Source organism: Falco naumanni, chromosome 5 (assembly GCF_017639655.2).
Source record: "Falco naumanni isolate bFalNau1 chromosome 5, bFalNau1.pat, whole genome shotgun sequence".
In the NCBI taxonomy this organism is placed as follows: domain Eukaryota; kingdom Metazoa; phylum Chordata; class Aves; order Falconiformes; family Falconidae; genus Falco; species Falco naumanni.
The window spans coordinates 91,715,423-91,737,206 of record NC_054058.1 but is presented as its reverse complement, the minus strand read 5'-3'; the positions used below and the strand labels follow the sequence as shown (position 1 = coordinate 91,737,206).

General features: G+C 41.2%; 1 protein-coding gene across 1 annotated transcript; it reads right to left on the bottom strand.

The window, feature by feature from the left end:
* Positions 1-7,440: 7,440 nt before the first annotated feature.
* Positions 7,441-21,053, bottom strand: C5H12orf40 (chromosome 5 C12orf40 homolog). Its single transcript, XM_040596082.1, has 11 exons — positions 20,892-21,053; positions 19,925-20,057; positions 19,362-19,428; positions 17,363-17,563; positions 14,275-14,381; positions 11,156-11,676; positions 10,853-10,916; positions 10,089-10,149; positions 9,914-9,980; positions 8,763-8,845; positions 7,441-8,165 (listed from the first exon to the last, which is right to left on the bottom strand). Exons 1-11 carry the CDS (start codon positions 20,992-20,994, stop codon positions 7,542-7,544), a joined length of 2,031 nt encoding a protein of 676 aa, XP_040452016.1. The 5' UTR covers positions 20,995-21,053; the 3' UTR covers positions 7,441-7,541.
* Positions 21,054-21,784: the final 731 nt, after the last annotated feature.

Genomic DNA, 21,784 nt, shown 5'->3' with positions numbered 1-21,784 from the left:
GCTGCCTTAGCTAGCACACTGATTTTTGGTACTGTGATATCCCACAAAAGCTCTAATAGAATCCATAATGCTGAAAAGAAAAGCCAAGTGTCTTATATGAGCTGTAAGTTGTGTATTATATGAAGGAAGAAAGAGGAGCCTGCATCCAAAATGACCTGCCCGTGGTCTTATAAGGCAGCGACACCATCACCTCACAGGGATGGGCTTAGGTACAATTTATTTCAAGTAGAAAAGGGACTAGGGAAATGGAAAACTTCCAAGCAAGCCCTATTTTGTGGATTATTCTTCAGATCATGTTAAGTACCTAGATCCGTACAAGGACGCAGGAGTTGTGCATGGTGTAAGGAGAGTAGAAGCTGCAGCACACTGGTTCTGGGGAGCACGTCCCTTGGTGGGGCGCAGGTGTGAGAAGGAAAAATTAAGCCCCTCACCTCTTTCAGCAAAGCGGTTGGAAAAACAGTTCATGCACTTGCTTAAATTTCATCAAAGGTGGTGAAAGGGGGATGGAGATGTGGGGAAGGCCCGTGCCTGAAGGAGCAGTGAGGGGTTTGGGGCCCATCAGGAAGTTGGTTGGAGATGCACAAGCAGTTTGAGGACAGAGTGGGCTGCATTAGCCAAACTTCCTAACGAAGGTGATGTGTGGAACTGAGCTTGGATCAGGTTGCCGAGGAAACGGGTAGAAAGAGCAAGGAGTGAATCCCTAGGAGGGGCTGGAGGAAGCAATCCGGGCATGAGGTATGGAGGACATCTAGAGAGGCGAGAGTGTGGGGACATGGCGCCTCTGCCACACCACCACATGATAACATGGGACAGTGTCAAGCTGTCCTGGCTAGAGGGAAGGAAAGACAGATGATGGGCACTGGGCTGAGGGTGCAACAGCTTCCGTGTGAACACCTCAGCATGGATCGCCACACCTCAGCGAGTCAGGACACAGTGTTGCTTTCCAGAGCCGGACCCTCTGGGCCAACTGGGCACTGAGAAGACAGATAGGATGTGTCACCCTGCGAACCAGCAAGGCTTGAGGGCAGGAGAACAGGTGCTGGGCACTGTCACCCTCTGGTAGATAACTGCATTGGAGTCCTTTAGTGCCTGTATTTGCTCCCTGTGGTGCCACATCTATGCAGAAATTGGTTTTCCTTTTGATTTTTTTGACAAGCAGATCAAATGGTCTAGATCTCTCTCTGTAAAGCGGTTTTACTTTTCAGGATCTCAGACATTCATAGGCTTGTTCTTCAATTATTATTTTTTTTTTTACATTTCTTGGGCACTGCACTGCAAGTTTGTTCACTGCTTCATCTATCAAGACCACAGAGACAGAGAGAGGATTTCCCCCAGTCACTACGTACAGCTTCCCGTCCCTGGCTGCATTTGCCAGTTTGTGCAGAGTGACAAGGCGTGGAGGCAGGGCGAGCCCTCAGCACCGCGCTGAGTCCCACTCTGCTGACACATCCTGCCCTTCTTCTTTAACAGGGTGCCCTCATGCTTGAGGACATTGCGGTGCATTTTGGAGACCCAGTTGCTGATCATTTGCTTGTGGTCTCTGTCAGTGTTGCTCCCCACCATCTCCCTGATTTTGTGTTCCCTGCATAGTTCATCATTACTCCCAGACCCCTGCTGAAAGGGTCCTCTAGTCTCCCGAGGAAGAGGTCCCCACCAGGAGCCCCACGCAAAGACCTTCCCCAGCTGCTGTCGTGGCCGTGGGTACCCTGAGGGAGGAGAACAGTGAAGCTCCTGGAGCATGAGAGGGGACAGCAGCACCCCAGCACTGTGACACAGGCTCCCAGCATGCCCAGAAACCCCAGTGAGGGGCATGGACTGGGCTGGTTGAGACTCCACCAGGCAAAACTTGAAGGGTGGGTGCTGAACAGGCAACCATAGCATAGCTGGCTGCGTTTGTTTTAGTCCTGTTCTCCAAAATTGTATGGGGGTCTGTATTACAATGCTCAGGGCCTATGCTGCCCCACCTAACCTGCCTTAGACATGTCTCTGGTCCCCTTGGATAGTGCCGTGGCATTTACAGCCTTGCCACCCCCAGAGCTTTTCTTCCCTCTCAGAGCGTTTCCACAGCTGAGGCTGGTGAGACCTCACGTCCCCAGCCAGCTGCCGCCAGATCTCACGTTCAGATTGTCCATCTGAAGCCTTCGCTCAGTGTCATTTAGCATCGCTGTAGTTGTGGAAGGGGAGGTTGTCGGCAGTCACGTAACATGCCATCCTGCGAACGCCAGAGGACTTCTCCGTCCCCAAAGTGGCAGTCGTGGCCTCAGTGGATGGCCTGGTCACTGCTGGGAAGTGGTGCTTTGGAGTAAGCTTGGCTGTGAGAGTGGTGGTGTTTAATCTTCCCATGGCATGACAGCATCAAACCCTGACTGCTCCCGAGGAGCTTCTTCGTTTTGTCCAGGACGTCTCATACAACAGCATGCCCTGTTACTGGACTGTCACAAGATGTGACTGCAGTCAGAGCCAGTCTCTGACGTTACGTGGCTTCCTCCACTCTCTCCCTGGTGTTCAGGGTACCCACAGCCCCCAGCCTGGCTGGGGGGCAGAGGGGGAGGTGGCTGCCCCACACAGCATTGGAGCTAAACTGGGGCTGGTGCTGGTGTCCCTGCCACTCTCTCATGGACGTGCTAAAAATGATGGAAAAAAATCAAGAGCAAGCAAAGTATTTGTTAGCTGGGTAGCTCTTACATTATCTCTACACGTCAGATTTCATTGTGGTGGGTGGGATGCATAGGGAGACCCTGAGGGCACTGGGACCCCCCCAGGTCCCTGGTGGGAGGGCAGTGGGGGCCCGTTGTTAGCCAGCCCTGAGGCGTTGCTGCAGGGCTGCCACAGGCTGTGGCACTGCGGTATGAGCTGGTGTTGGGGTGAAGCACTGCTGCTTTTCATTGCTGCAGGGAAACGCGGGTGAGTGGAGGCCGGGCAGGCAGGAGAGGTGCTTGGAGGAGGTGGGGGCAGAGCAGGGCAGCAGCACCTAGCCTCGTTCCTCACGTGCCTACAGCTCCTCTTCCTCCAGCCTCAGGCTCCTACCTGGGTCACCGCGCAGGGTGGAAACCACGGCAGGCAGCAGCTGCTGTGAGCAGGCACAGCTTCCCTGGGGTCACCTCCCTGGCACGGTTTATCCCCCCACCCCCAGCCCAGGTGGCTGTTGCCAGCAGCTGGCTGTGGCCCAGAGCATCCTGCTCCAGCTGGCCCTGCCTCAAGCAGGATTTGGACTGGTCCAGCTCGGAGAACCCCGCCAGCTTCAGCTGATCTGGGGTTCTCCAAAAATGTATCTGTTTGCAGGGAGCTCAGCTTCTCTGGAAAGCAAACCTCCTTGGAGGCCTCCCGTTTCCTGAGAATTACCTCCAGCCAGGGAAGAGAGTAAATCTCCTGCAATATGATGTATTGGCTTGTCCTACGATCAGCCACAGCTCTGGGTCCTTTGGCCAGGCCAGCTGTGTGCTGAGCCTGACACTGCGGCAGTAAATTGCAGCCTTCTCTCTGCAAGCGTGCACAAACAGCTGATTTGGAAATATTTTCTCTCAGCTCTATTAAATAATACAGTGGCCGCCTTGCAGCCTCCTGCCGTATCTTCACTCACTTTCCACCCCTCTGTCATTTGTCTCAAGATTCCCCGTCACCTCACACAGAGCCGGTGTATCGGCATCATCTGCAGCCGCCAGCGTGCTGTGCAGGAGCTCAGTGCAGGCTGGTGTCCGTTGGCTTTCACAGCCAGTGAGCTGCAGCACCCAGAGCAAGCACTGTCTAGGTGCAGGGTGTGAATTTTCAGCAGTGTGGCTGGGCGAGAGGGCAAACACCTTGTATTCAGTTATGAGACGTTGTTGGAGTTCAATATCACCAGCCCTGGAGAGGCAAGCTCTGAATCCGTCAGAGGTTGTCAGTGAGAAGAGGATGAAGAAGTGTTGCAGAGAGGTCATTCTCTTTTTGTGGGAACAGATGAGGCATTGGATGTGGAGAGTTGAATACTTTTCCTAGGAAATGTCATCCTTTCTGAATCTGTTGTCTGCTAAAACCCTTAAAAAGCCAATTCACAGTTTCCACCTGAGAAATAATCACTTGTGTAAAAGACTTAAGCTTCTCATTTCCCACAATGATAATCCTTCATGAAAATGAAATAAGGATTTCTAAAAAGTTTGTGGAGGCTTTTGCTATAATAACATTCAGCAACAAACTGCCCCATTAATGAAAGAAAATTTCTCTTGGTGCTTACCCAGAAAACCTTACCTTGCAGGTTACTGTAATTAGAGCTGATTTTATAGGAAAAAAAGGTTACCAGCTGCATATTAAAACTGCTTCTCACTGAAGCTTAGGGTAACATTTTCCATGAGAGTTTTTTGGGGTTTTTTTAATGCGTATTTAGAAGCATTTGAGTGCCACCGTTAAACCAATGTACCTAGTTTTTGGTTAGTTACAGATACCCTTTTCTCCTTTTCCCCAAGAAAACTCAACTTATAATTGATGCTTACCAAACACAGTTAAAAACATAACACATTTCTGTGGCCTCCCCAGAGACTTAGCACACGGCCAGGAGGATTGTCATGGATGAAAAAGGAGCGTCTCTGCCTATGCTGTTGCCTCAGAGAAAGCTGGTGGTGCCTGACCATATATTGGGATGATGGTCATTACTGTAGTGTACAAATATTGGTGGATTAATAGCATTGGGTGCTGAAGCATCAGCTGAAGAAAGCATGATTTGAGGCTACCACTAGGAGAGAGAGTAGATTACTATTAAACCAAACTCAACTCTTCCCAAAAATCAAAAAAAATCAGGTGAAAGAAAGCAGCTGAGCAGCAGGGGAGACTGGCACTGAGGTAAGGTGAAAGCATGATTCTCTTCTAATGCAATAATAATGATGTAAACACTTTAAAATACTCCTCTAGTGGCTAAAATGAGCACACTACCTTATTTATCATCATTGCCAGCACACATACCACTACAAAGACAGTTCTCTTTCTTCTGATTGCTTTGCAATTACAGGTAAAAAATGTAAGGTAATTGGATTTTATATGCTTTCATCCAAAGGCTTTGGAACATGATTATCTGTGGTGATTGACATATCCCAAGTGGCGCATTACTGCGTTAGAGACATGTATGCAGCTCTCACAGATAGCCAGCCAGAAAATGTGTGTCTGGCACCGAGCTACGTAATTTCAGTCCTTACTGGGAAACGGTGCAGCCTAGGCTGAAATCTGGCTGGAACCAGACAAATTTTGAAAGCTTCCGTATTAGTGGCTGAAGTGGAGATAAGCTATACCCACGGAAAGGTTTGAAATTCTGAGAGATCGTTTAAGAAAGAGGTGTTGCTTCATTTGAACACCTCGACATATATATCCATACCGTGCAACCAGCTCCCTTTTCCCAGTTCTGACCTGCGCTCTTTGTCCTGTAGGTTCACAGGAGCAGACCGCAAATACAACCTGCGCAGAGGCTTGCTCTGCAGATTGGAGTATCTGCCTGAATTGGGGTAGCTCACGTCACTGTAGAACAAAGCAAAATTTCCAAGTCCCAGCAACAATGCCGCTTGCAGAAGTCAGTAGTGTAACTTCCATTGCAAGTTAATGGCAGTTTGTCTTAGCCTGGGTCACTTCAGCACCTCTCCAAGCCCAGCCACCAGAGAACTCTCTGGCCACGCGGCAATTTGCTATCTGCCCGTCTAATAAAAAAACTCTCCAAACTAAAGTATACTGCGCTGGAGCTTTTAGCTGTAATGTGACGCAGCATATTGCAGGAGGCTGGCAGACCGAGTGAGCTGGAGCAGTGTCGGCTGTGGGGAGGGCCGAGAAGCTGGATGTGCACCGCTGGAAAGGCTGACAGGTACGTACCAGGCACGGGGGACTGCTGGGAAAGGGCACGCCTTCGAGATCTCCTCATTCAAGCCAGCACAGGCTGCTGCTCACGGGGCACAATCTGAACGAGCTTCGTAACGCTGAGTGAAGAACTGTCCCTTACAAATTACCGGTGATGGCTGAGCTTTCAGCAAGTCATAGCTGTTATTCAGATAAATTGTAGTTCCTGCAAAGAAGATGAACACTGCAGTTTCAGATTAAAAAAAAAAAAATGACCAGAGAGGTTGCTTTGACAATAAATTGAGGCAACCTAAAAGAGAAAATCTGCTGATGTCAAGCCTTAGGAAGCGGGCAGTGAATTGGCTACATGTTACACATTTCAAAGGTCCAGCTGTGCAAACCACTTCCCATGTACACAATTTATATATGTAAAAGACAATGCTTTTTTCTTCCAAGTACCAAAAAGTCCAGGGAAATTTTCTGAGATGCAATTTCTAAAATGGCATAGCCATAAACCTGAACACTGTTGAACAATATAGACCTCGTGGCTACCTAAAATGGCTCTTAGCTTCAAAAACAGAACCCAGCAGAAAACACAGCTGCTAGTTTCATGATGAGAACAGGACAAAGAATGGTAATGAGTCTCATCAGGGCTGGGTGACACACATCCCTTCATCCACAAAATCTTTTATTACAAAACGTAGAAATAAAAGAAACTGACCTGGTGGGAATAAGGGCAGTGAATCTTTTAACAGCTGTCTGCAAGGGAGAAGGCACAACATATTAACCTCATAAAAGCAAATCTCCTGCACTGTTGAAGGAATAGTCTCCAGCATAGCTTTTGCCCAAGCCCAGTTTGTAATGAACAGGATCCCTGCACACAGCCAGCTGGCTAACACTAGCCTACACACACACATATAACAGATGTATAGTAATATAGATTGATACGTATGTATAGTAAAGCTATATAGATATATAAGTAGAAGATGTCAGTAACAGAGTCTCCCTGCCACCTTTACTAGGAACTTTTTTAGAAGGAAAGAATATAACCTAGAAACAACATTATCAGAAACTTTTATTTGTTGTGATTTGTAGCTTCACACAAATACTGAAGAGGAAAGCATTTCAGATTTTCAGTCTGCTGGCAAAATACAGAAGCACGTAAAAGATTTGTCAGTATTAACAGCTAGAGAATGACTCAATAGATCTGCTAGGGAAGAAAAATTAAACATTGGGGTTTTGTAAAAACAAATACATTTGTTCTTTTTAAATTACATTGTATTCTATGTGTGCAGATGTACATTTTCTGTTGTTGCCTATCTCTGTATTTAGTACAAACATATGGCAAAGGCTAGTATGTCTGTCAAAATGGATAAGAATCAGATAATAGTTCTGAACTAAGAGCCATATCAAATATGTTTTGAAGTGAAACAGACTCTTTCTACTACCTTCAAGAGAAGCAAAGTCAATCCCAAACTACAGAATAGTACGGATATATGCTGGGGACACTAATCTAATTCCTAAGGTACATATTTACTAGTACTAGGCTATTGTAACAGCTGGAGATCTATAGAAATATCCATAGTTAGTGACAGCAGTAGGTAGATAGATATCCATAGTTAATACTAATTTAAAGCAAAGAGCAAGAAAGTATTTTTTCCAATCAGGCTAGAAAAATTAAAATATGTCAGTTCAATGAAACACATTGAGAACAAGACAAAACTTCTGTATTTCTTACATGCCATTCTAGTTGCTCACTGCTTATCTCTCTTCTTCATTGTATCAATATAGTTCAGCACCTCTAGAGTCCTTCCGCCACCCAAACTCAGATACTCAGCCTCAGAAGAAAACGCCGCTATTCCTGCTATGCTGTCTGTGCCCACAGGCTGCAGCGCCTCATGCACTGACATTTTGTGCCTTCCAGCAGTGCCTGTGGCACTGGGAGGAGGGACCTGCCTTGGGCTGCAGGCAAAGGGGAGGGAGTTCCCACAGCTGCACACCGGCATGGTGCCACACTGGGTGGCAACATCCACTTTCCCTATTTCTGTCACAGAGCTCTCAGTCTGCGATGAAGCATCACACCTGGTGCTGCGGGTGACTTGCTCTCTTTTAAGAGCTTGGTGTAATGGGCTGCCCTCAGAAAGGGCGGTATGGATTTTGTTTTCCTTTTCTGTGGCACACAAACTAGAGTCTTTCTCCTGAAGGGGGTTTGCTTCTTCTCTAGTCAAAATACTGCTAGGCTGGAGAGGCACTGTTCTGGGGTGACAGGTTTTGGGGGGCTCCATGCCTGCTGAGGCTGAGACTAGGCAGGCATCATCTATCTTCAAGGACTGTTCACTCAGATATTCATTCTTTTTGGCTGTGTCTTCCTCTTCAGCCTGTTTGAACAGAATTGTGTGAATGCAACTGTTTAAATAGTTCAATAACTAAGAACTAAGTTAATAATTAATAACTAAGTTAATGAAATAAACAGAAAGGCCAGAACTGTCTGGTTTGGGTTGTTTGGGTGGGTTTTTTTAATTCTTTCTCCAAGGATGTAATCCTGGCCTTTGTTGAAGAGAACGTGGGTAAGGTGGACCTTCACTTTCACACAGAATTTATATTCTTACATTGTGGCATTTTTGTGTTCAAGAAGGACTGAAAACACAGTGTGTCAAATCCTCCTGCCTTACAGGCATGTCACGTAAAGCGGCTATACATTAAAGAAGAGTGCAGAAGCTTGCTTAGCATCTTCCCACAGTCATGTCGCTATAATTTCACAACGCCTGGCATTATCTAGAGACCAGACGACATGGCTGTTAAACTACTTAGGAAAATTTACAGCTAATCATTCCTTGTCTTCCTCACACATGAAGTTGCCTTGTACAAAACAAAACCATAAATAAGATTCCAGCTACATCCACCCTTAGATGCAGTCGGGCATACAGATATCATTCAAATGAACCCCTGTGAACCCATAAAGGGGAAGTACTCACCGTGTCAGGACTAGAGCTGAAACAGGTGTCTGTTGGCCTTGGAGAGTAACTGGGAGACTGGCTGCTGAGTGATGACTCCGCATCTGAAAAACAAGATGAAAAGTTACTCGCCAAAAGTTCACCAACCGTGCCACTCTCAAGTACAGCCTGTAGAATTAAACATTACTACTTCTGATGTAGTTTTAAGATACTGTTCAAAGAATAAAGTGTTAGTGAGGTCAATACAGTTCTTGGCAATAACTAATTCTTCTCTCAGGTCAACACAACTTAACAGAAAGTGAGCCCCAGTGCTTCAGCTGTGCTGTTAATCACCAGCAGCTGAGCTGTGCTACTCAAAAGGAGGAAGGCCTTTGCAGAGCAAGGGCAGGCAGAGAATGCAGCAGACTCCCCGCACACATTGGCTTCCATGCAAGTTACGTGGTTTTTTCCTTGGGAGATCTTCTGCTCTGAAATGCAGCCAGCACAGCTGACCCCTACAGCTACTGGGGGACCAAAAAGGATGTGGGATCTCGCTGCTGATTCCCCTTCACTCTGTCCACAACTGGAATGACAGCATATAGTCTAAGGGAGGAGAATAAAGAATAGTAAAGACTAGACCAATAAAATGGCGCATGTCAAACATCTAATGAATATATTAATTTATACAAAACATATGTCTAAGATTCCTTCCAATCAGCAGAGGTCTGCAGGAAAAGAAAGAAAGAAAAATACTAGCATTTAACTGGCACTTTTATTGTATGGTAATGTTAGTTAACTTGAGCTATAGTGTTCAGATTAGTACTCTTGACCTCCCTCGTGGTTTTGTTTGTTTGTTTGTTTCAGCAGTTACACCTACTTTCAGATCTGGCTTTTCAGTTTAGGGAACAATTTTGGAGGAAATGGGACAATGAAAAAAAAGGTGTGTAATACTCACCAGAGACGTGTTAACCTGAATTTATCACTTCAAGGAAAAGCAAACATAAGTAGTTCTTAATTACCTGGCAATGCTAGTCATTTTTATACGGTGCTGTGTGAATCAAAAATACAAGCCCTCATCAAATGTAACATCCTAAAAAGATCAAAATACTTCTTCTTGGCTTTAAAAGTAATTGTTTCAATTTCACAGGAAAAAAAAATTATTTTCGAGTTAATAATGTATCAATGATACTAACCCTTCTCCATCTTGTGAAGATTTGAACTCACTCCAAACTTACACTCTTTTTCTTGTGCTGCTGTGAACTTTTAAAAATAATGAAGCGTTAGTAGTAAGGATTCAGCTGGATCACCACCTCAGATGAATGGTGCAAACAGTAGGTTTGACAAAAAAAAAGTCTCCATAAAAGTTACCTCTTCAAACGCAAAGAGCTGGTTCTGTCTCCAGGCTGATTCTGCCACGAAATCATTGTCACTGAGAGATGCAAACACAGAGTTCTCTGGTAAATTATTTCCCCTCCTGTACTCGCCCCCCCCCCCCCCCCCCCCCCAATTAAAGTCATTACTGGTGACTTTTTTGTCTTCAGGGTTTGGGTTTTTTTAATCTTCAGTAACCATGAAATGCTTCCCACTATTGAGATCATTGAACTTATTTCTGAACATGAGATTTAACACCAAGAATCTGCTGTTCACAAAATTTTTTTCTGCTGAAATGCAAAATGTAATATGAGAGATGGCAGAAGATAGTGCTGCTTTGTAAAATGGAAGGTGTTAATGGATCCGAGTCTTTGACAAGAACATCTTTTGTAAAACATGGGGCGCTCACATATGCTAACTTTAGCCCAGAGAAGAGACTAACTTCCTCTGTGGTAAGGTAAAGGAGACGGGGTCTTTTAGAAGGCAAGTCAGAGCAAAAGCTTAACTTCAGGGACTCAAAATTGTCTCATGAAACAGTTTTTCTCTGTACTTATTATAGGCGGATGAACAATGGTATAAAGGACTTACCTGCGCGTTGTTTTGTTCACACTATTCAGTACTCTTTTCACTGGGAACACCTGGGTTCTCAGTAATACTGCTTAGAATTTTGTCTTTACGGCCTCTTAGCAGGTTTTCTCCAATTCAGCAAGGTCTCTGCAGTTATCACTAGTTATTAGATTGGTAATTTCTATGGCACTCACCTTTTTTTTCTTGAATAGTTCTGCATGTTCTTCTTTAAGTTCATCTGCTGATAAGCAAATGTATCTAAAATAAAAAAGTAAACCTTGATCATAAAACACAATAGCATAAATGCAATTTGAAAAGTAATGGGTTTTTAACTTTAAAAAATAATTTAAATAATTTGACTTAAAACTAAATTACTGTATTCTGGAGATTCATTACATGTTTTCAGTCAGGGCAGACACATCTCTGACTATAAAAGCATATGTCTTTAAAAGGAATATAAACCCCAGAATATATGTCCTTAAAATATTGACACGCACCGTTTGCAGGTTTTTCTTTCTTTTCAGAGGGTATGAAGTAGTGCTGTCCCTCAAAACAGTCCTGCATGTGGGTTTTATGAAGTCCACTGGTTTTCTTGTAGCTTGCACTTGAGGCACTGTTACTTTTAAGTAAAACCTGTTCTGGAGCTGTGAAAATGCCTTTAAGGTGTCTGTCTACAGGACTTTCTTTTGCATTGATTGCAGGACAAACTTCTCTAGTATCATAAGGATAATTTCTGTTGGCCATTTGATTTCTATCATCAGGATCAATGAAAAAAATATCAGTACTGCTTTGGTTAACAAAAGGATTAAAATGGTTTGTGGAAGGATTATTATGTATTGGTCGGCTTTCATCTTCAAACAGTGCCAGAAAGGAACAATCATTTCCATCTTGGGGAGCTTTCAGTTCTGCAGTTTCTTTCACAACATCAAACAATGGTTCTTTTATTCCTTCACTGTTTTCCAATTTGTTACTGGTCATTATCACTGGGTTTTTCCTGGCAGAATTCATATAGTCTAGCCTGAGGTGTATGAGGTGGAGGGTGGTTAGACAAGAAAAAACCAGTTTGCTCAGTAAATAAATAAGCAAAATGCTAACTACTAACACAACAAATAATGATAATTTGATGATAAAATTCTTGAAGACTTTACTGCTCATCACACTTGCTTTTGTCCCAAAGGTACATGGCGTCAGCCGAATTTTTTTTTCACTTTATAGCGAGGTTGACTTAAAAGGGATTCTGTTTCATGGTGACTCCAAACATACCAAGACCTGGAGCACATCATCCTGAGTAGGGAACTGTGATTTATAAATCAGCCACAGTATGTCACTGCTGCTCCACCAGCTGACCAAAGAAGTTCACTTTGGAAAACAAAACAAAACAAAAGGAAAAAAAAAAAAAGAGAGAGAGAGAGGGAGAGAAAGAAAAAGAGGAAGACAGCTTCTTCTGTTCATAAAAATAGTTTGTTCTTCAAGACTAAAGTTCTCTCCTGTACTGAAAGCTCTAATAAGCTCTGTGTACTGCTTAATCCCTGGTCTCTTTAGGAAATTACTTCCATTTTCACTCAAGGTCAGTAATCCTAATTCAGCACAGAATTTTTTTATTCAGCTGTCAGAAGGCCTGTCAGACACTTTCTTTCGCCCATACTTCCCTACCTCACTTCTGATAGTAGTGGTTTTGAAGATGTTATCATGCTAGCATCATTAGCATGAAAGCTTACTTGGCTCTTAATCTAGCATTTTCCTTGCTTTTCTTTCTAGGCTTGATCTACTGACTGACCTTTCAAAAAATGTGAGCAAAAAGTTGAGAGGCTTCTGAAACAAAAAGAAGTGCCTAAGGTGGTCATTCAAAAAACACCCTTTCTTTAAAAAAAATTGAGCAATACTATCAATAGAACTTGCAAACTGAAATGTAGTACAGACAATTTACTGGAGAAAAATTCTGTAGTTTTGCTCAGCAAATACTTGGAACTGGATAAAGATCCTAGAGAACTTAAATGAGAGTGTCCTCTACTTACAGAAACCTCCCCCAAACAATTTTAAAAGACAAAACACTAACTAGAGCTTATTTCTGGAGAAATTTGATAGATCTACATGAGGAAAGTAAAACCAGTTTGTGAAGCAATTCAGATGTTGCTTCTTCACTGCAGCTGAACATTTGGTAATGCTAAGTAAAAGTTAATAGTAGATGAGGAAATAAGACATCTAGAATTTTTAGTTAATATTTATTTATCTTGAGGTGCCACAGCTCTCAGATGTATGCACATGGATTACACCATCAGTGGGTTACATTGACATTAAACAACCATGTAAGTTTATACCCTGCTTTTCACCAACAGTGAAAGCAACTCCCTTCTCAGGAGAACTGTCAGCTCTTGAGGTGTAAGAGGTATAAGACGGCTACAATGGATGAAAACAAAACAAGGATGATACAAAGAAACGGATTTGAAGAACTGTGGGAAAGGAGATGTTAGTGAACCATGAATGGTCAGAGGACTAAGGGAGGTGCCATAAGCAGATGAGTGCAGGCCTCAGGGTCTATGTAGAAATGAAAGAGGAGATGTAGGCGAGATAAGGTTACAAAAGGCTTTAATGTAAAGATATTAATCAGAAATTCACCAAGATATACAGCAAGGTGAATGTTATTGCCATTTTAGGTTTTGCTGGAGAAAGCCAGGCAAAGCTGGGAGAAGAGAGAAAGAGAAAGTTAAGGCACTAAGACAGGAAGCTGATGTGTTCATCTAGTTATGATGTGGTCAGTGAGCTTATCAGTCACTTGACTCCCCAGGCAAACAGTTTGTAGGTACTTCAGGAACAGCAAAATAATATATGGCCCTTTTATGGCTCTATCCAGTCAAAGCTAGAGACTGACTGACAGGTACTTTCAGCCAGATGGCAGACTTACAGAATGAAAAGAGTGAAGAAAGATTAGCCTTGTAATACCACTAGATCCAAGGCAAGAGCCCCTGGAAATAAACTGAAATAAAATGTTCAGTACAAATGTGTCTGGCCCTAACCTTCTGTGATTAAAAAGATTTTTAATCAGCACATACAAAAAGAAATATATTCTAGTCTTTTATCCCTTCTTTTAAAAACAAAGTGTGTATTCTCATAAAAGTACTTTTGAACCAATTCTAAAAAAAAAATAAAAAAATAACAGCTGTAGTAGGATCACATATGAAACAGAAGGAAAGAAAATGCTTTGTTCCTGGAATCCCAAATGTAAACAATGTAGGTGGAGAAGCTGCTCAATTGCTACAACATCAAGGTCATCAGGCACTTGCAACAGTGACTCATGAAAGCTGGGGTAGCTACCCTCCCTGGGCCTCTTAGTAAATCTGTGCTTCTCGCTCAGGGTGAATTCAGTAACACCATCATGTTTGTGACGTTGTGAAAAATAGATTATGGTTCCAAGCACCTGCCTAAAATTAAATTTTGCTTTCTTTCAGCAAATTTAAATAGCTTACTATCTTCAGTCTTTCCATATAATTTCAATTTCTGTTTATTTGAAAAGCACCAAAAATCAGTGAAAAATCAAGTAGCAATAACCTTCACATTATCTTAGCATTTTCTTAAATTTGACTGTTATTTCTCTCTTGAATGAAAAATCATTGCCTACCTATGCAATGGCTTAAACAGCTCCGGAGGCATTGTATCAGACTTCCTGAAAATGCACTGGCTTGGAGGTATTGTAATCCAAGGGTCTTGATCAGAACTATTTCCTGGCTGAGGAAACAGTAGCAGCTGTCAAACTCTGAATATACATAATAGTTATAGTGTTTAAAACTTTAAAGCTGGGTTTACAAACAATATATATGTTTCTCCACTATTTTTACTTTTTTTTATCTTCATAGTAGAAACCCAAACCTTACAGCCAAACTGAGTTCTGTACTCATACTTTTCCATATTTGCCCATCACTGTTAATACGCAAAATGTCCTTTTAGCACCCCATCCTCCCATAGTATGAACAAGCTTGATAGACTGTAACAAGCTGAAGTTCCACTGAAGATCACATAATCATAGAAAGCTGTTGTCTGGAAGGGACCTAAAGAGATGCCTAGTCCAACCTGCTCAAAGCAGAGCCAGCTTCAAGGCTAGATCGTTCAGGATTGTTCAGGACTGAGATTCCACAACCTTTTTGGAGGGCCTCATCTGGTTCTTAGCTACTTTTCTGACAGTAGCTTTTCTGTTTTTTTCCTATACAAACAGAATTCCCATTGTTGAAAATTGTGGCTTTTACATCTTGCCATTGCACTGCATACCTCAGGCTCTGTCCTGTCTGTAACTCTGTTTGGACTGTGGAAGACAGCAGTTAGTTTGCCCCACGCCCCCACAGCTTTCTCTTTCCCAGGCTATGAAAGCCCTCTTCGCTCAGTCTCTCCACATTCATCGTGTGCTCCAATTCCCTAAAAATTTTTGTGGCACTTCATTGGTCTTCCTACAGTTTGTTGATCTCTCTCTACTGGGGGTCCCAAAACTGGACACAATATTTCAGATGTGTTCTCACGTATGCTGCTCAGAGGGAAGTTATCACTTGCTTTTGACCGCTGGGTATGCTTTTTCTAATACAGCCCTCTGTGTAGTTGGCATTTGCTGCTACAGGGGTGCACTGCCAACTTATAAAACTTGTCCACCGGCACCCACAGGTCCTTCTCTGCAAGATTACTGCCTACTCAATCAGCCGCCACCTGCACTGATGTGTGGGGTTATTTCTCTCAAGGTGCAGGGCTTTGTATTTCCCTGTGTTAAACTCTGTGTAGTTCCTGGTTGCCTTCTGCTTGTCAAGATCCCTCTGATTAGCAGCCCTGCTGCTGTAATGATCACTGCCAATATGGTGTCATACATGAACTTGTTGAGGTGCTGAGGGTACATTCTGTCCCACTGTCCAGTTCTCTAATGAAGATGGACTGGACTTATTATTAATCTTTGGGGATCCCTGCCATTACTGATCTGTTGCCAATTAGACTTCGAGCATGACAGTTAAAAGCCATTTTTTTACCCATCTTACTATCTGCTCATCTGGTTCATACCTCCCTACTTTGGCTACCAGGATTTCATTGGGAAACCTTATCAAAAGCCTTCCTAAAGTCAAGGTAAATATTATCTGCTGCTGTCTTTTATTCATAGAGCTAGTAAAAGAGAATCAAGTTCATCAGGCACAGCATGGCCTTGGTAAATCTATGACGGCTGTTCCCAGTCACCTTCTTGTTCTTCATGTACCTTGGAACTGGTCTAGCTCCATAACCATTTCAGGGACAGAGGCGAGATGATACTTCCCCCGATAATGCTTACATTTTTGCAGATGGGCATAACATTTGCGTATTTCTTGACATTCAAAAGCTTTCCTGATCACCACAGTCTTTCAAAGATGATAGACATCTGCCCTCCAGTGGTGTCATTCAACTCCCTCAACATACTTGGACGTGCCCTGTCCAGTGCCATATATTTCTTTATCTCTAGGTTACTAAGGATTCCCTGACTTGGTCCTTCAATACTATTTTGCGCCACTCTCCCCCAAACTCTCTACTGAGCTTGAAGATATGACAGTGAGCAATCTTGTCAGAAAAGCCTGAAGCAAAGTAGATTTTGAGTGCCTCAGACTTTTCCATGTCCTTTGTCACTGGGTCTCAAGTCTATACAGCAGTGGAAAGCATTTTCCTTGGTTTCCTTTTGCTGATTACACACCTATAGAAGCCCTCCTTTGTGCCCTTCTCACACTTGTGAGTTTCAGCTCTGACCATCCTAACGCCACCCCTCCAAGCTCAGGGGAAGCTTTTATATTCTTCCTGGGTTGCCCATCCCTCCTTCCACACCTCCTTTTCGTATTTGAGCTGAGTCAGGGGTTCCCCGATTTAGCCAAACTGGCCTCCAGAACATACTCGTTCTCTTGCACATTGAGGTGGACTGGCCTTGTGTTTTGAAAACATATTTCTTGGGCGCCTTTTCCCTCCAGGTCAGCTTCCTGTGGATTTGTGCTTACCTGTTCCCTGAACAACTCAACATCTCCCTTTCTGAAGCCTTGAAGTACTCCTTCCTCACCTCAAGACTTTAAAATATCATTGGTAATACATGTAGAATTTGTTTAATTATTTTCAATAAATAATATATTTTATAAATATTACATTTGCTATTACTTTTCTAAGGATGATTCTTTTAAGAACCCAAAAGTTAACAAGAAGAAAAAAATAGTAACAGGCATCAGAAGAAATAACTTTCAATCATTTCTTAAACTTAACTTGAATTAAACAGCAGGCTTTTCTCAATCCTTTTGGGAGCATTGAGAATACTGTAAGAACTATGTTACTAAGACAGTGTATGATTACAAATTAGGTCATGGCAATCACCTGGGATCATACGATAACCAGTTAAATTAATTGTACATTTAAGAAAGCTGTATTTATAATAGTATATACATTTCAGCTTTCTTTAACCAACTTTACAAGCCAGAAACAAAAGAAAGCCAGCGGTAGGTGACTCACTCTTTCTGCAGATATCAGCGATACTGAAAGCTCAATGAACAAAAGCTCAAGTGTATTTCATAACAGTGAAAGAAATATATTTGTATATATGCAATATTCATTGCCAGCAGCATACAAGAAACGTTAATCATTCACAATTACCTTCGCCATTACATTAATTCTACATCCCAAATAAATGAAAGTTAATTTAAAATAATTCTGTGGAAATGACTAAATATTAACCAAACCTGGTTTTGCAGCTTCTCTTCATAGGTCTGTTCCCAAGTGTTGCCCATTAAGTTTGTGTTGAAATTTTCTTCTGAGAGTTGTGTACAGTTAGAGGACCAAAAATCAGTAAAGGGCAATGGAGAGGCACTAAAAGCTCCTGTTATGTTGTCTTCACGTTTCATACTGGAGTCAGCATACATTAATTCTGTTACCTGTGATAACTAGACAAAACATAGCAAAGAGGTATTTTACTTATCTAAAACTGTTTTGATGTAAGCATAAAGTTCAAAGTAATCAAACCTTTTCATATCTTTTACATCTCTGCGCATATACCATTCGCAAGAGAAAATTTTCATGGATTCTGATACAATATTTTCATTAAAAACATAAGGTAATAAGGGCTTATTTCCGTGAAACACATAAGTACCTACTTAAGTTGAAGCATACATACAAATGTTATCCTGAGGACTGATGGGTATAAATATATTTTTAGCTTTAGATGTGTAGGTACAGCTGACTTGGTTCTTAAGTGGTAAAATGAAAAATATTTCACTCCATTCTATTGTAAAGAGAACTCTAGCATGTTGTGATACCAACAATGGTACCACAAGTAGATCAGAACATGAGAAATGTGAAGGCAAAACTCATGAAATATCACTGTATCCACAGCTACATGGAAGTAATGCCTGTAATCCAGTTTATCCAGTGAAAGCAGCACAAACTACTAATGGACTGAAAAAGCCTTGTATATTAATTGCACAAAATCTTTGTACCACCAAACTGTGAGTCTCCAGAAAGCTGAAAATTATATAATTTTATAGCCTTTCTTTCTGTTTAATAAAGTGGATGTATTTTAATTTCTTAAATTGGATATACTTCAATTTATGAAGACTTAAAAACAGCCCTTTGCAACACACAGGCCTTAGACTTCCTTTTTTGATTGATACATTAAATTAGCTAGCTTTCTGTGTGTGCACCCTGCATTATGATGTGTTTTGATGAACTGATGTAAATCTATCCATACAAATGGAGGTTGAGGAGAAACTTAGGTATCATTTTGATTCGTTATTTCTGACCACACTAAATCTGAAATATGTTCTCTCTGTCTTTGAGAAACAGATGAAAAATATTCATAAGGGAAGGCTGACTTAATGTGATATCCAGAAAAGTAGTGGTAGCTCATGGCAATCTTGGCTGAAACACGTTAGCCAGCTGAACTTTTCACCTGTACAAAATAAGTCTTCCTGACTCAAAAGAAAGGAACTTCTAACACTAGAAAAACATCTGTCTTTCTCACTCTAGGAGTATTATTATTAGTAGGCATTATGAATGGACCAAGAACATGCAGAACAATACCATGTAAGCATCTTCCACAAGCATTTTTTCTTCAGTCCTATCTGATATGAGCAGCAGGAGTCAGTGGAGCTATATTATCAAGCAAGTCTAATTAACCTAAACTAAGTGTCTTCTAACACATTTACTTTTTTGTTGTCTAGTCAGGTTTTTTACGCAACAGTGGAAGGGGGGGGGTGGGGGGGTGGGAAGCCCAAATTCCATCTAAAGAATGTTTTCAAAAACTGTAACCTCAATGAGTGTTTGAACTTCCCAACTGTATCTACTTAAAGTTCTCTTAAGTTCCTCTTACAGACTCACTTCTGTCTATGCTTCTCACATTTCATCATTTCACATTTCTGCATATTGTTTGTAATTTACCTGCTGTTGGCCTCAGTCTCTTTCCCATAATCTCTGTCCTTTCTGACTAGCTTACAGCACAGATATTCTTAAATATTTTTGAAAATTCCTAAAACAAGGTGAGCTTTTCAGGAAATACGTTAGAAATAGCAGGAACAAATATAAAATATGACTGGCAAATAATATATCAATATAGCCTTAAAGAGGAAGTCTTCATATCTTTCAGTATCCATGAAATTTTGTCACTTTTTGAAAAAAAAACACTTAAAAATAGTCATTGCTGCACATTTTTAGCTTTACAACACTGATAACAATAATCCTACTTACATTATGCTGATATTTTACTTTCTCTGAGAGATGCTGCCTTCTGCTGTCCAATACTTGCTTTTGTAACCTTGCAAAATGAATAAAAACAGCCTATGAAGTACAAGATATAAGATCTGTAAGATTAAAAACATTCTGAATATTAATTTCAAAATAATTTAAGAGTATTTTTCCACACATCCTAAAAAGGCCTGATTCTTTCTAGCAGTTAGAAGCAGCCAGCATGTGAGTCAGTCACTTTAGGTTGTCTGATGTTGGATGGGAAAACAGTGTTAAGTGGAAAATGCTGTTTGAATAGCCTGCTCTGTAAGATAAACTTAGTGTATGTACCTGACATGAGCAAAGAAAAATTGTTTTTAAAAAAATTTCTCAGCTTCTTGTACAGGTTTTTTATTTAGCATAGATTTATTTACTCTCTCATAGTAAGAGTATCACTGGAATGCCAGGACTGACTGTAAAATTTCTTCTTCTTAGAATGATCTGTGTTCACTTAATACCCCAAATATAAGACCATCATGAAACACCTCTTCATTATAGCTTAACTACTGCCTGTTTTATGTAAGTACCTGTTCTGGATGTCATCTAAGTTTGACATATGTTGTGTACGTAATGGTGACATTGGAAGCTCTATGTTGTGCCTCCTAACAGGTATTTTCACATCTTTAGCGATATCAACGTGGACTGGCTTTCTCATGTTCTCTGCAATGAAAATACTTAAAATGTCAGCGCTGGGCTTGGAGAAAGTTTGGAGCTTCCTGAATTTTCATTAGAGTCCAAAACCTGTTTGTTTAGGTTTCTTAATCCATTTAAAGCCATATTTTTTGCTTTCTTTGTTACTAGCAATGCAAGAGCTCTTGTTCTAAATGGCATTGTAGTATAACATTATTTACAGTCTGCTACTGTGTGTAGACAGGCTCTGTTGCCCTCCTCAGTCACCTTCTAATCTTCCTGAGCATTGGACAACAAATTCTCTACAATCTGGATTACGAATATGTCACAGAGGATAAGATTCATAGAAACATGGAACCTTTTAGGTTGGAAAAGACTTTAAAGATCATCAAGTCCAACCACATCCTTAAGAACCACATCCTTAAGCACCACATCTACACGAAAAGAGTTAACATTCAGGTTGTAGAGGTTTTTTAGGAGTTTAATAATGGATTTTAAGAAAGATACTCTGTGTAGAACTGACAGACTATTCCAAATGCTCCCCAAAAGTTATGAAAATGGAAAAGGGAAAAAGAAATGGATATAGGGTAAAATTAATGAAAGGAATGAGGAAGGTGCATAAGTGTACAAGGCTTTAAAGGTGAAGTAGGCAGTTGCCAAAGTTATTTGAGTCCTCTAACAGCCTGACTTTATTCAACCATAATTTTTGTATATACATACAATCTTTTATTTTAAAAATAAAACAAGACTTATTTGAGCTTTAAATTATAAGTGGAAGAACAAGAGCTAAAATAATAGCAGTAATAGTTAAGGACAACTGATCCTGTTAACTGTGAAGTAAGAACACTGTTACACTAAACTCACCAGTGTTGTCTTTTTTGTTTGATATCTGATTAACAACATATAGATTGAGGAGATCTAAACTGACTGCTGAACTTTTAGGAGATGATACTCCCAGAAGCTTCATCTTTGATTTAAGTTTCCTCTTTTCAAAGAATTCCTAGATTTTTTCAAAGAGAGAATAAGTTTTTGACAGAAGCTTCAACAACACATTAGAAGCATATGCAATTCTCCTGAAATTAGCATGAAAGACTTAGTAAACAATTCCTAAGAATGAAAGCACACAATTAAATCTCTCTGAATTCTCACACCCTGTCTACTGTTATTCAGTTTATTTTTATTGCCTTGAAATAGACTGCAAGTATAATTTGGTTATATCCAAAGTAAATCACTGTTCTATCGATGCCAAAAACTCAAAAACTTAGTCCTTAAACACTCATGCCTCAAACTTTGTGTATGATCATTAAAAATATTTCTTTACAATAAAAGACATACTGAAATGCTGCAAGGAAAAAGTCTTAAAAAATTTTTACACTTGGGCTTTTTAGGCAGCTTATAAGTTAGTAGGCAAATAAATCAGCAAGATTTCACACACAGAGCCATCTTTAACGACACAAAGAGATTATTGTTCTCCAAATTTGTCTTTCTCAACATAGAAAATAGTCTTGTGACAAAAAAAAAAAAAAAAGTAAGGAAGAAAAATCTCTAAGAAAGGCTTTTTGTTGCAAGGAGTAAAAAGAGCTATGACCGACACTTTGAATATATCAAGCAGATAATTCTGGAAAATTTAGGAAACAAAAATCTCCACTTTATAGGAGACTATTCCTAATCATCCTAAAATCATTAGCATCAAGCACAGTAGATGAATAAATAAACCCTGTAAGATTTCTTTATTTTAACCACAAGAAGGATATTGA

Excerpts from the sequence above, each read along its gene's own strand:
- C5H12orf40 (XM_040596082.1), bottom strand. The coding sequence starts at position 20,994 with ATGAAGCTTCTGGGAGTATCATCTCCTAAAAGTTCAGCAGTCAGTTTA. Across the intron at positions 14,382-17,362 it reads AAGAGAAGCTGCAAAACCAG|CCAGGAAATAGTTCTGATCA; the intron begins GTTTGGTTAATA and ends CTGTTTCCTCAG. Across the intron at positions 9,981-10,088 it reads AGCTCTTTGCGTTTGAAGAG|TTCACAGCAGCACAAGAAAA; the intron begins GTAACTTTTATG and ends TATTTTTAAAAG.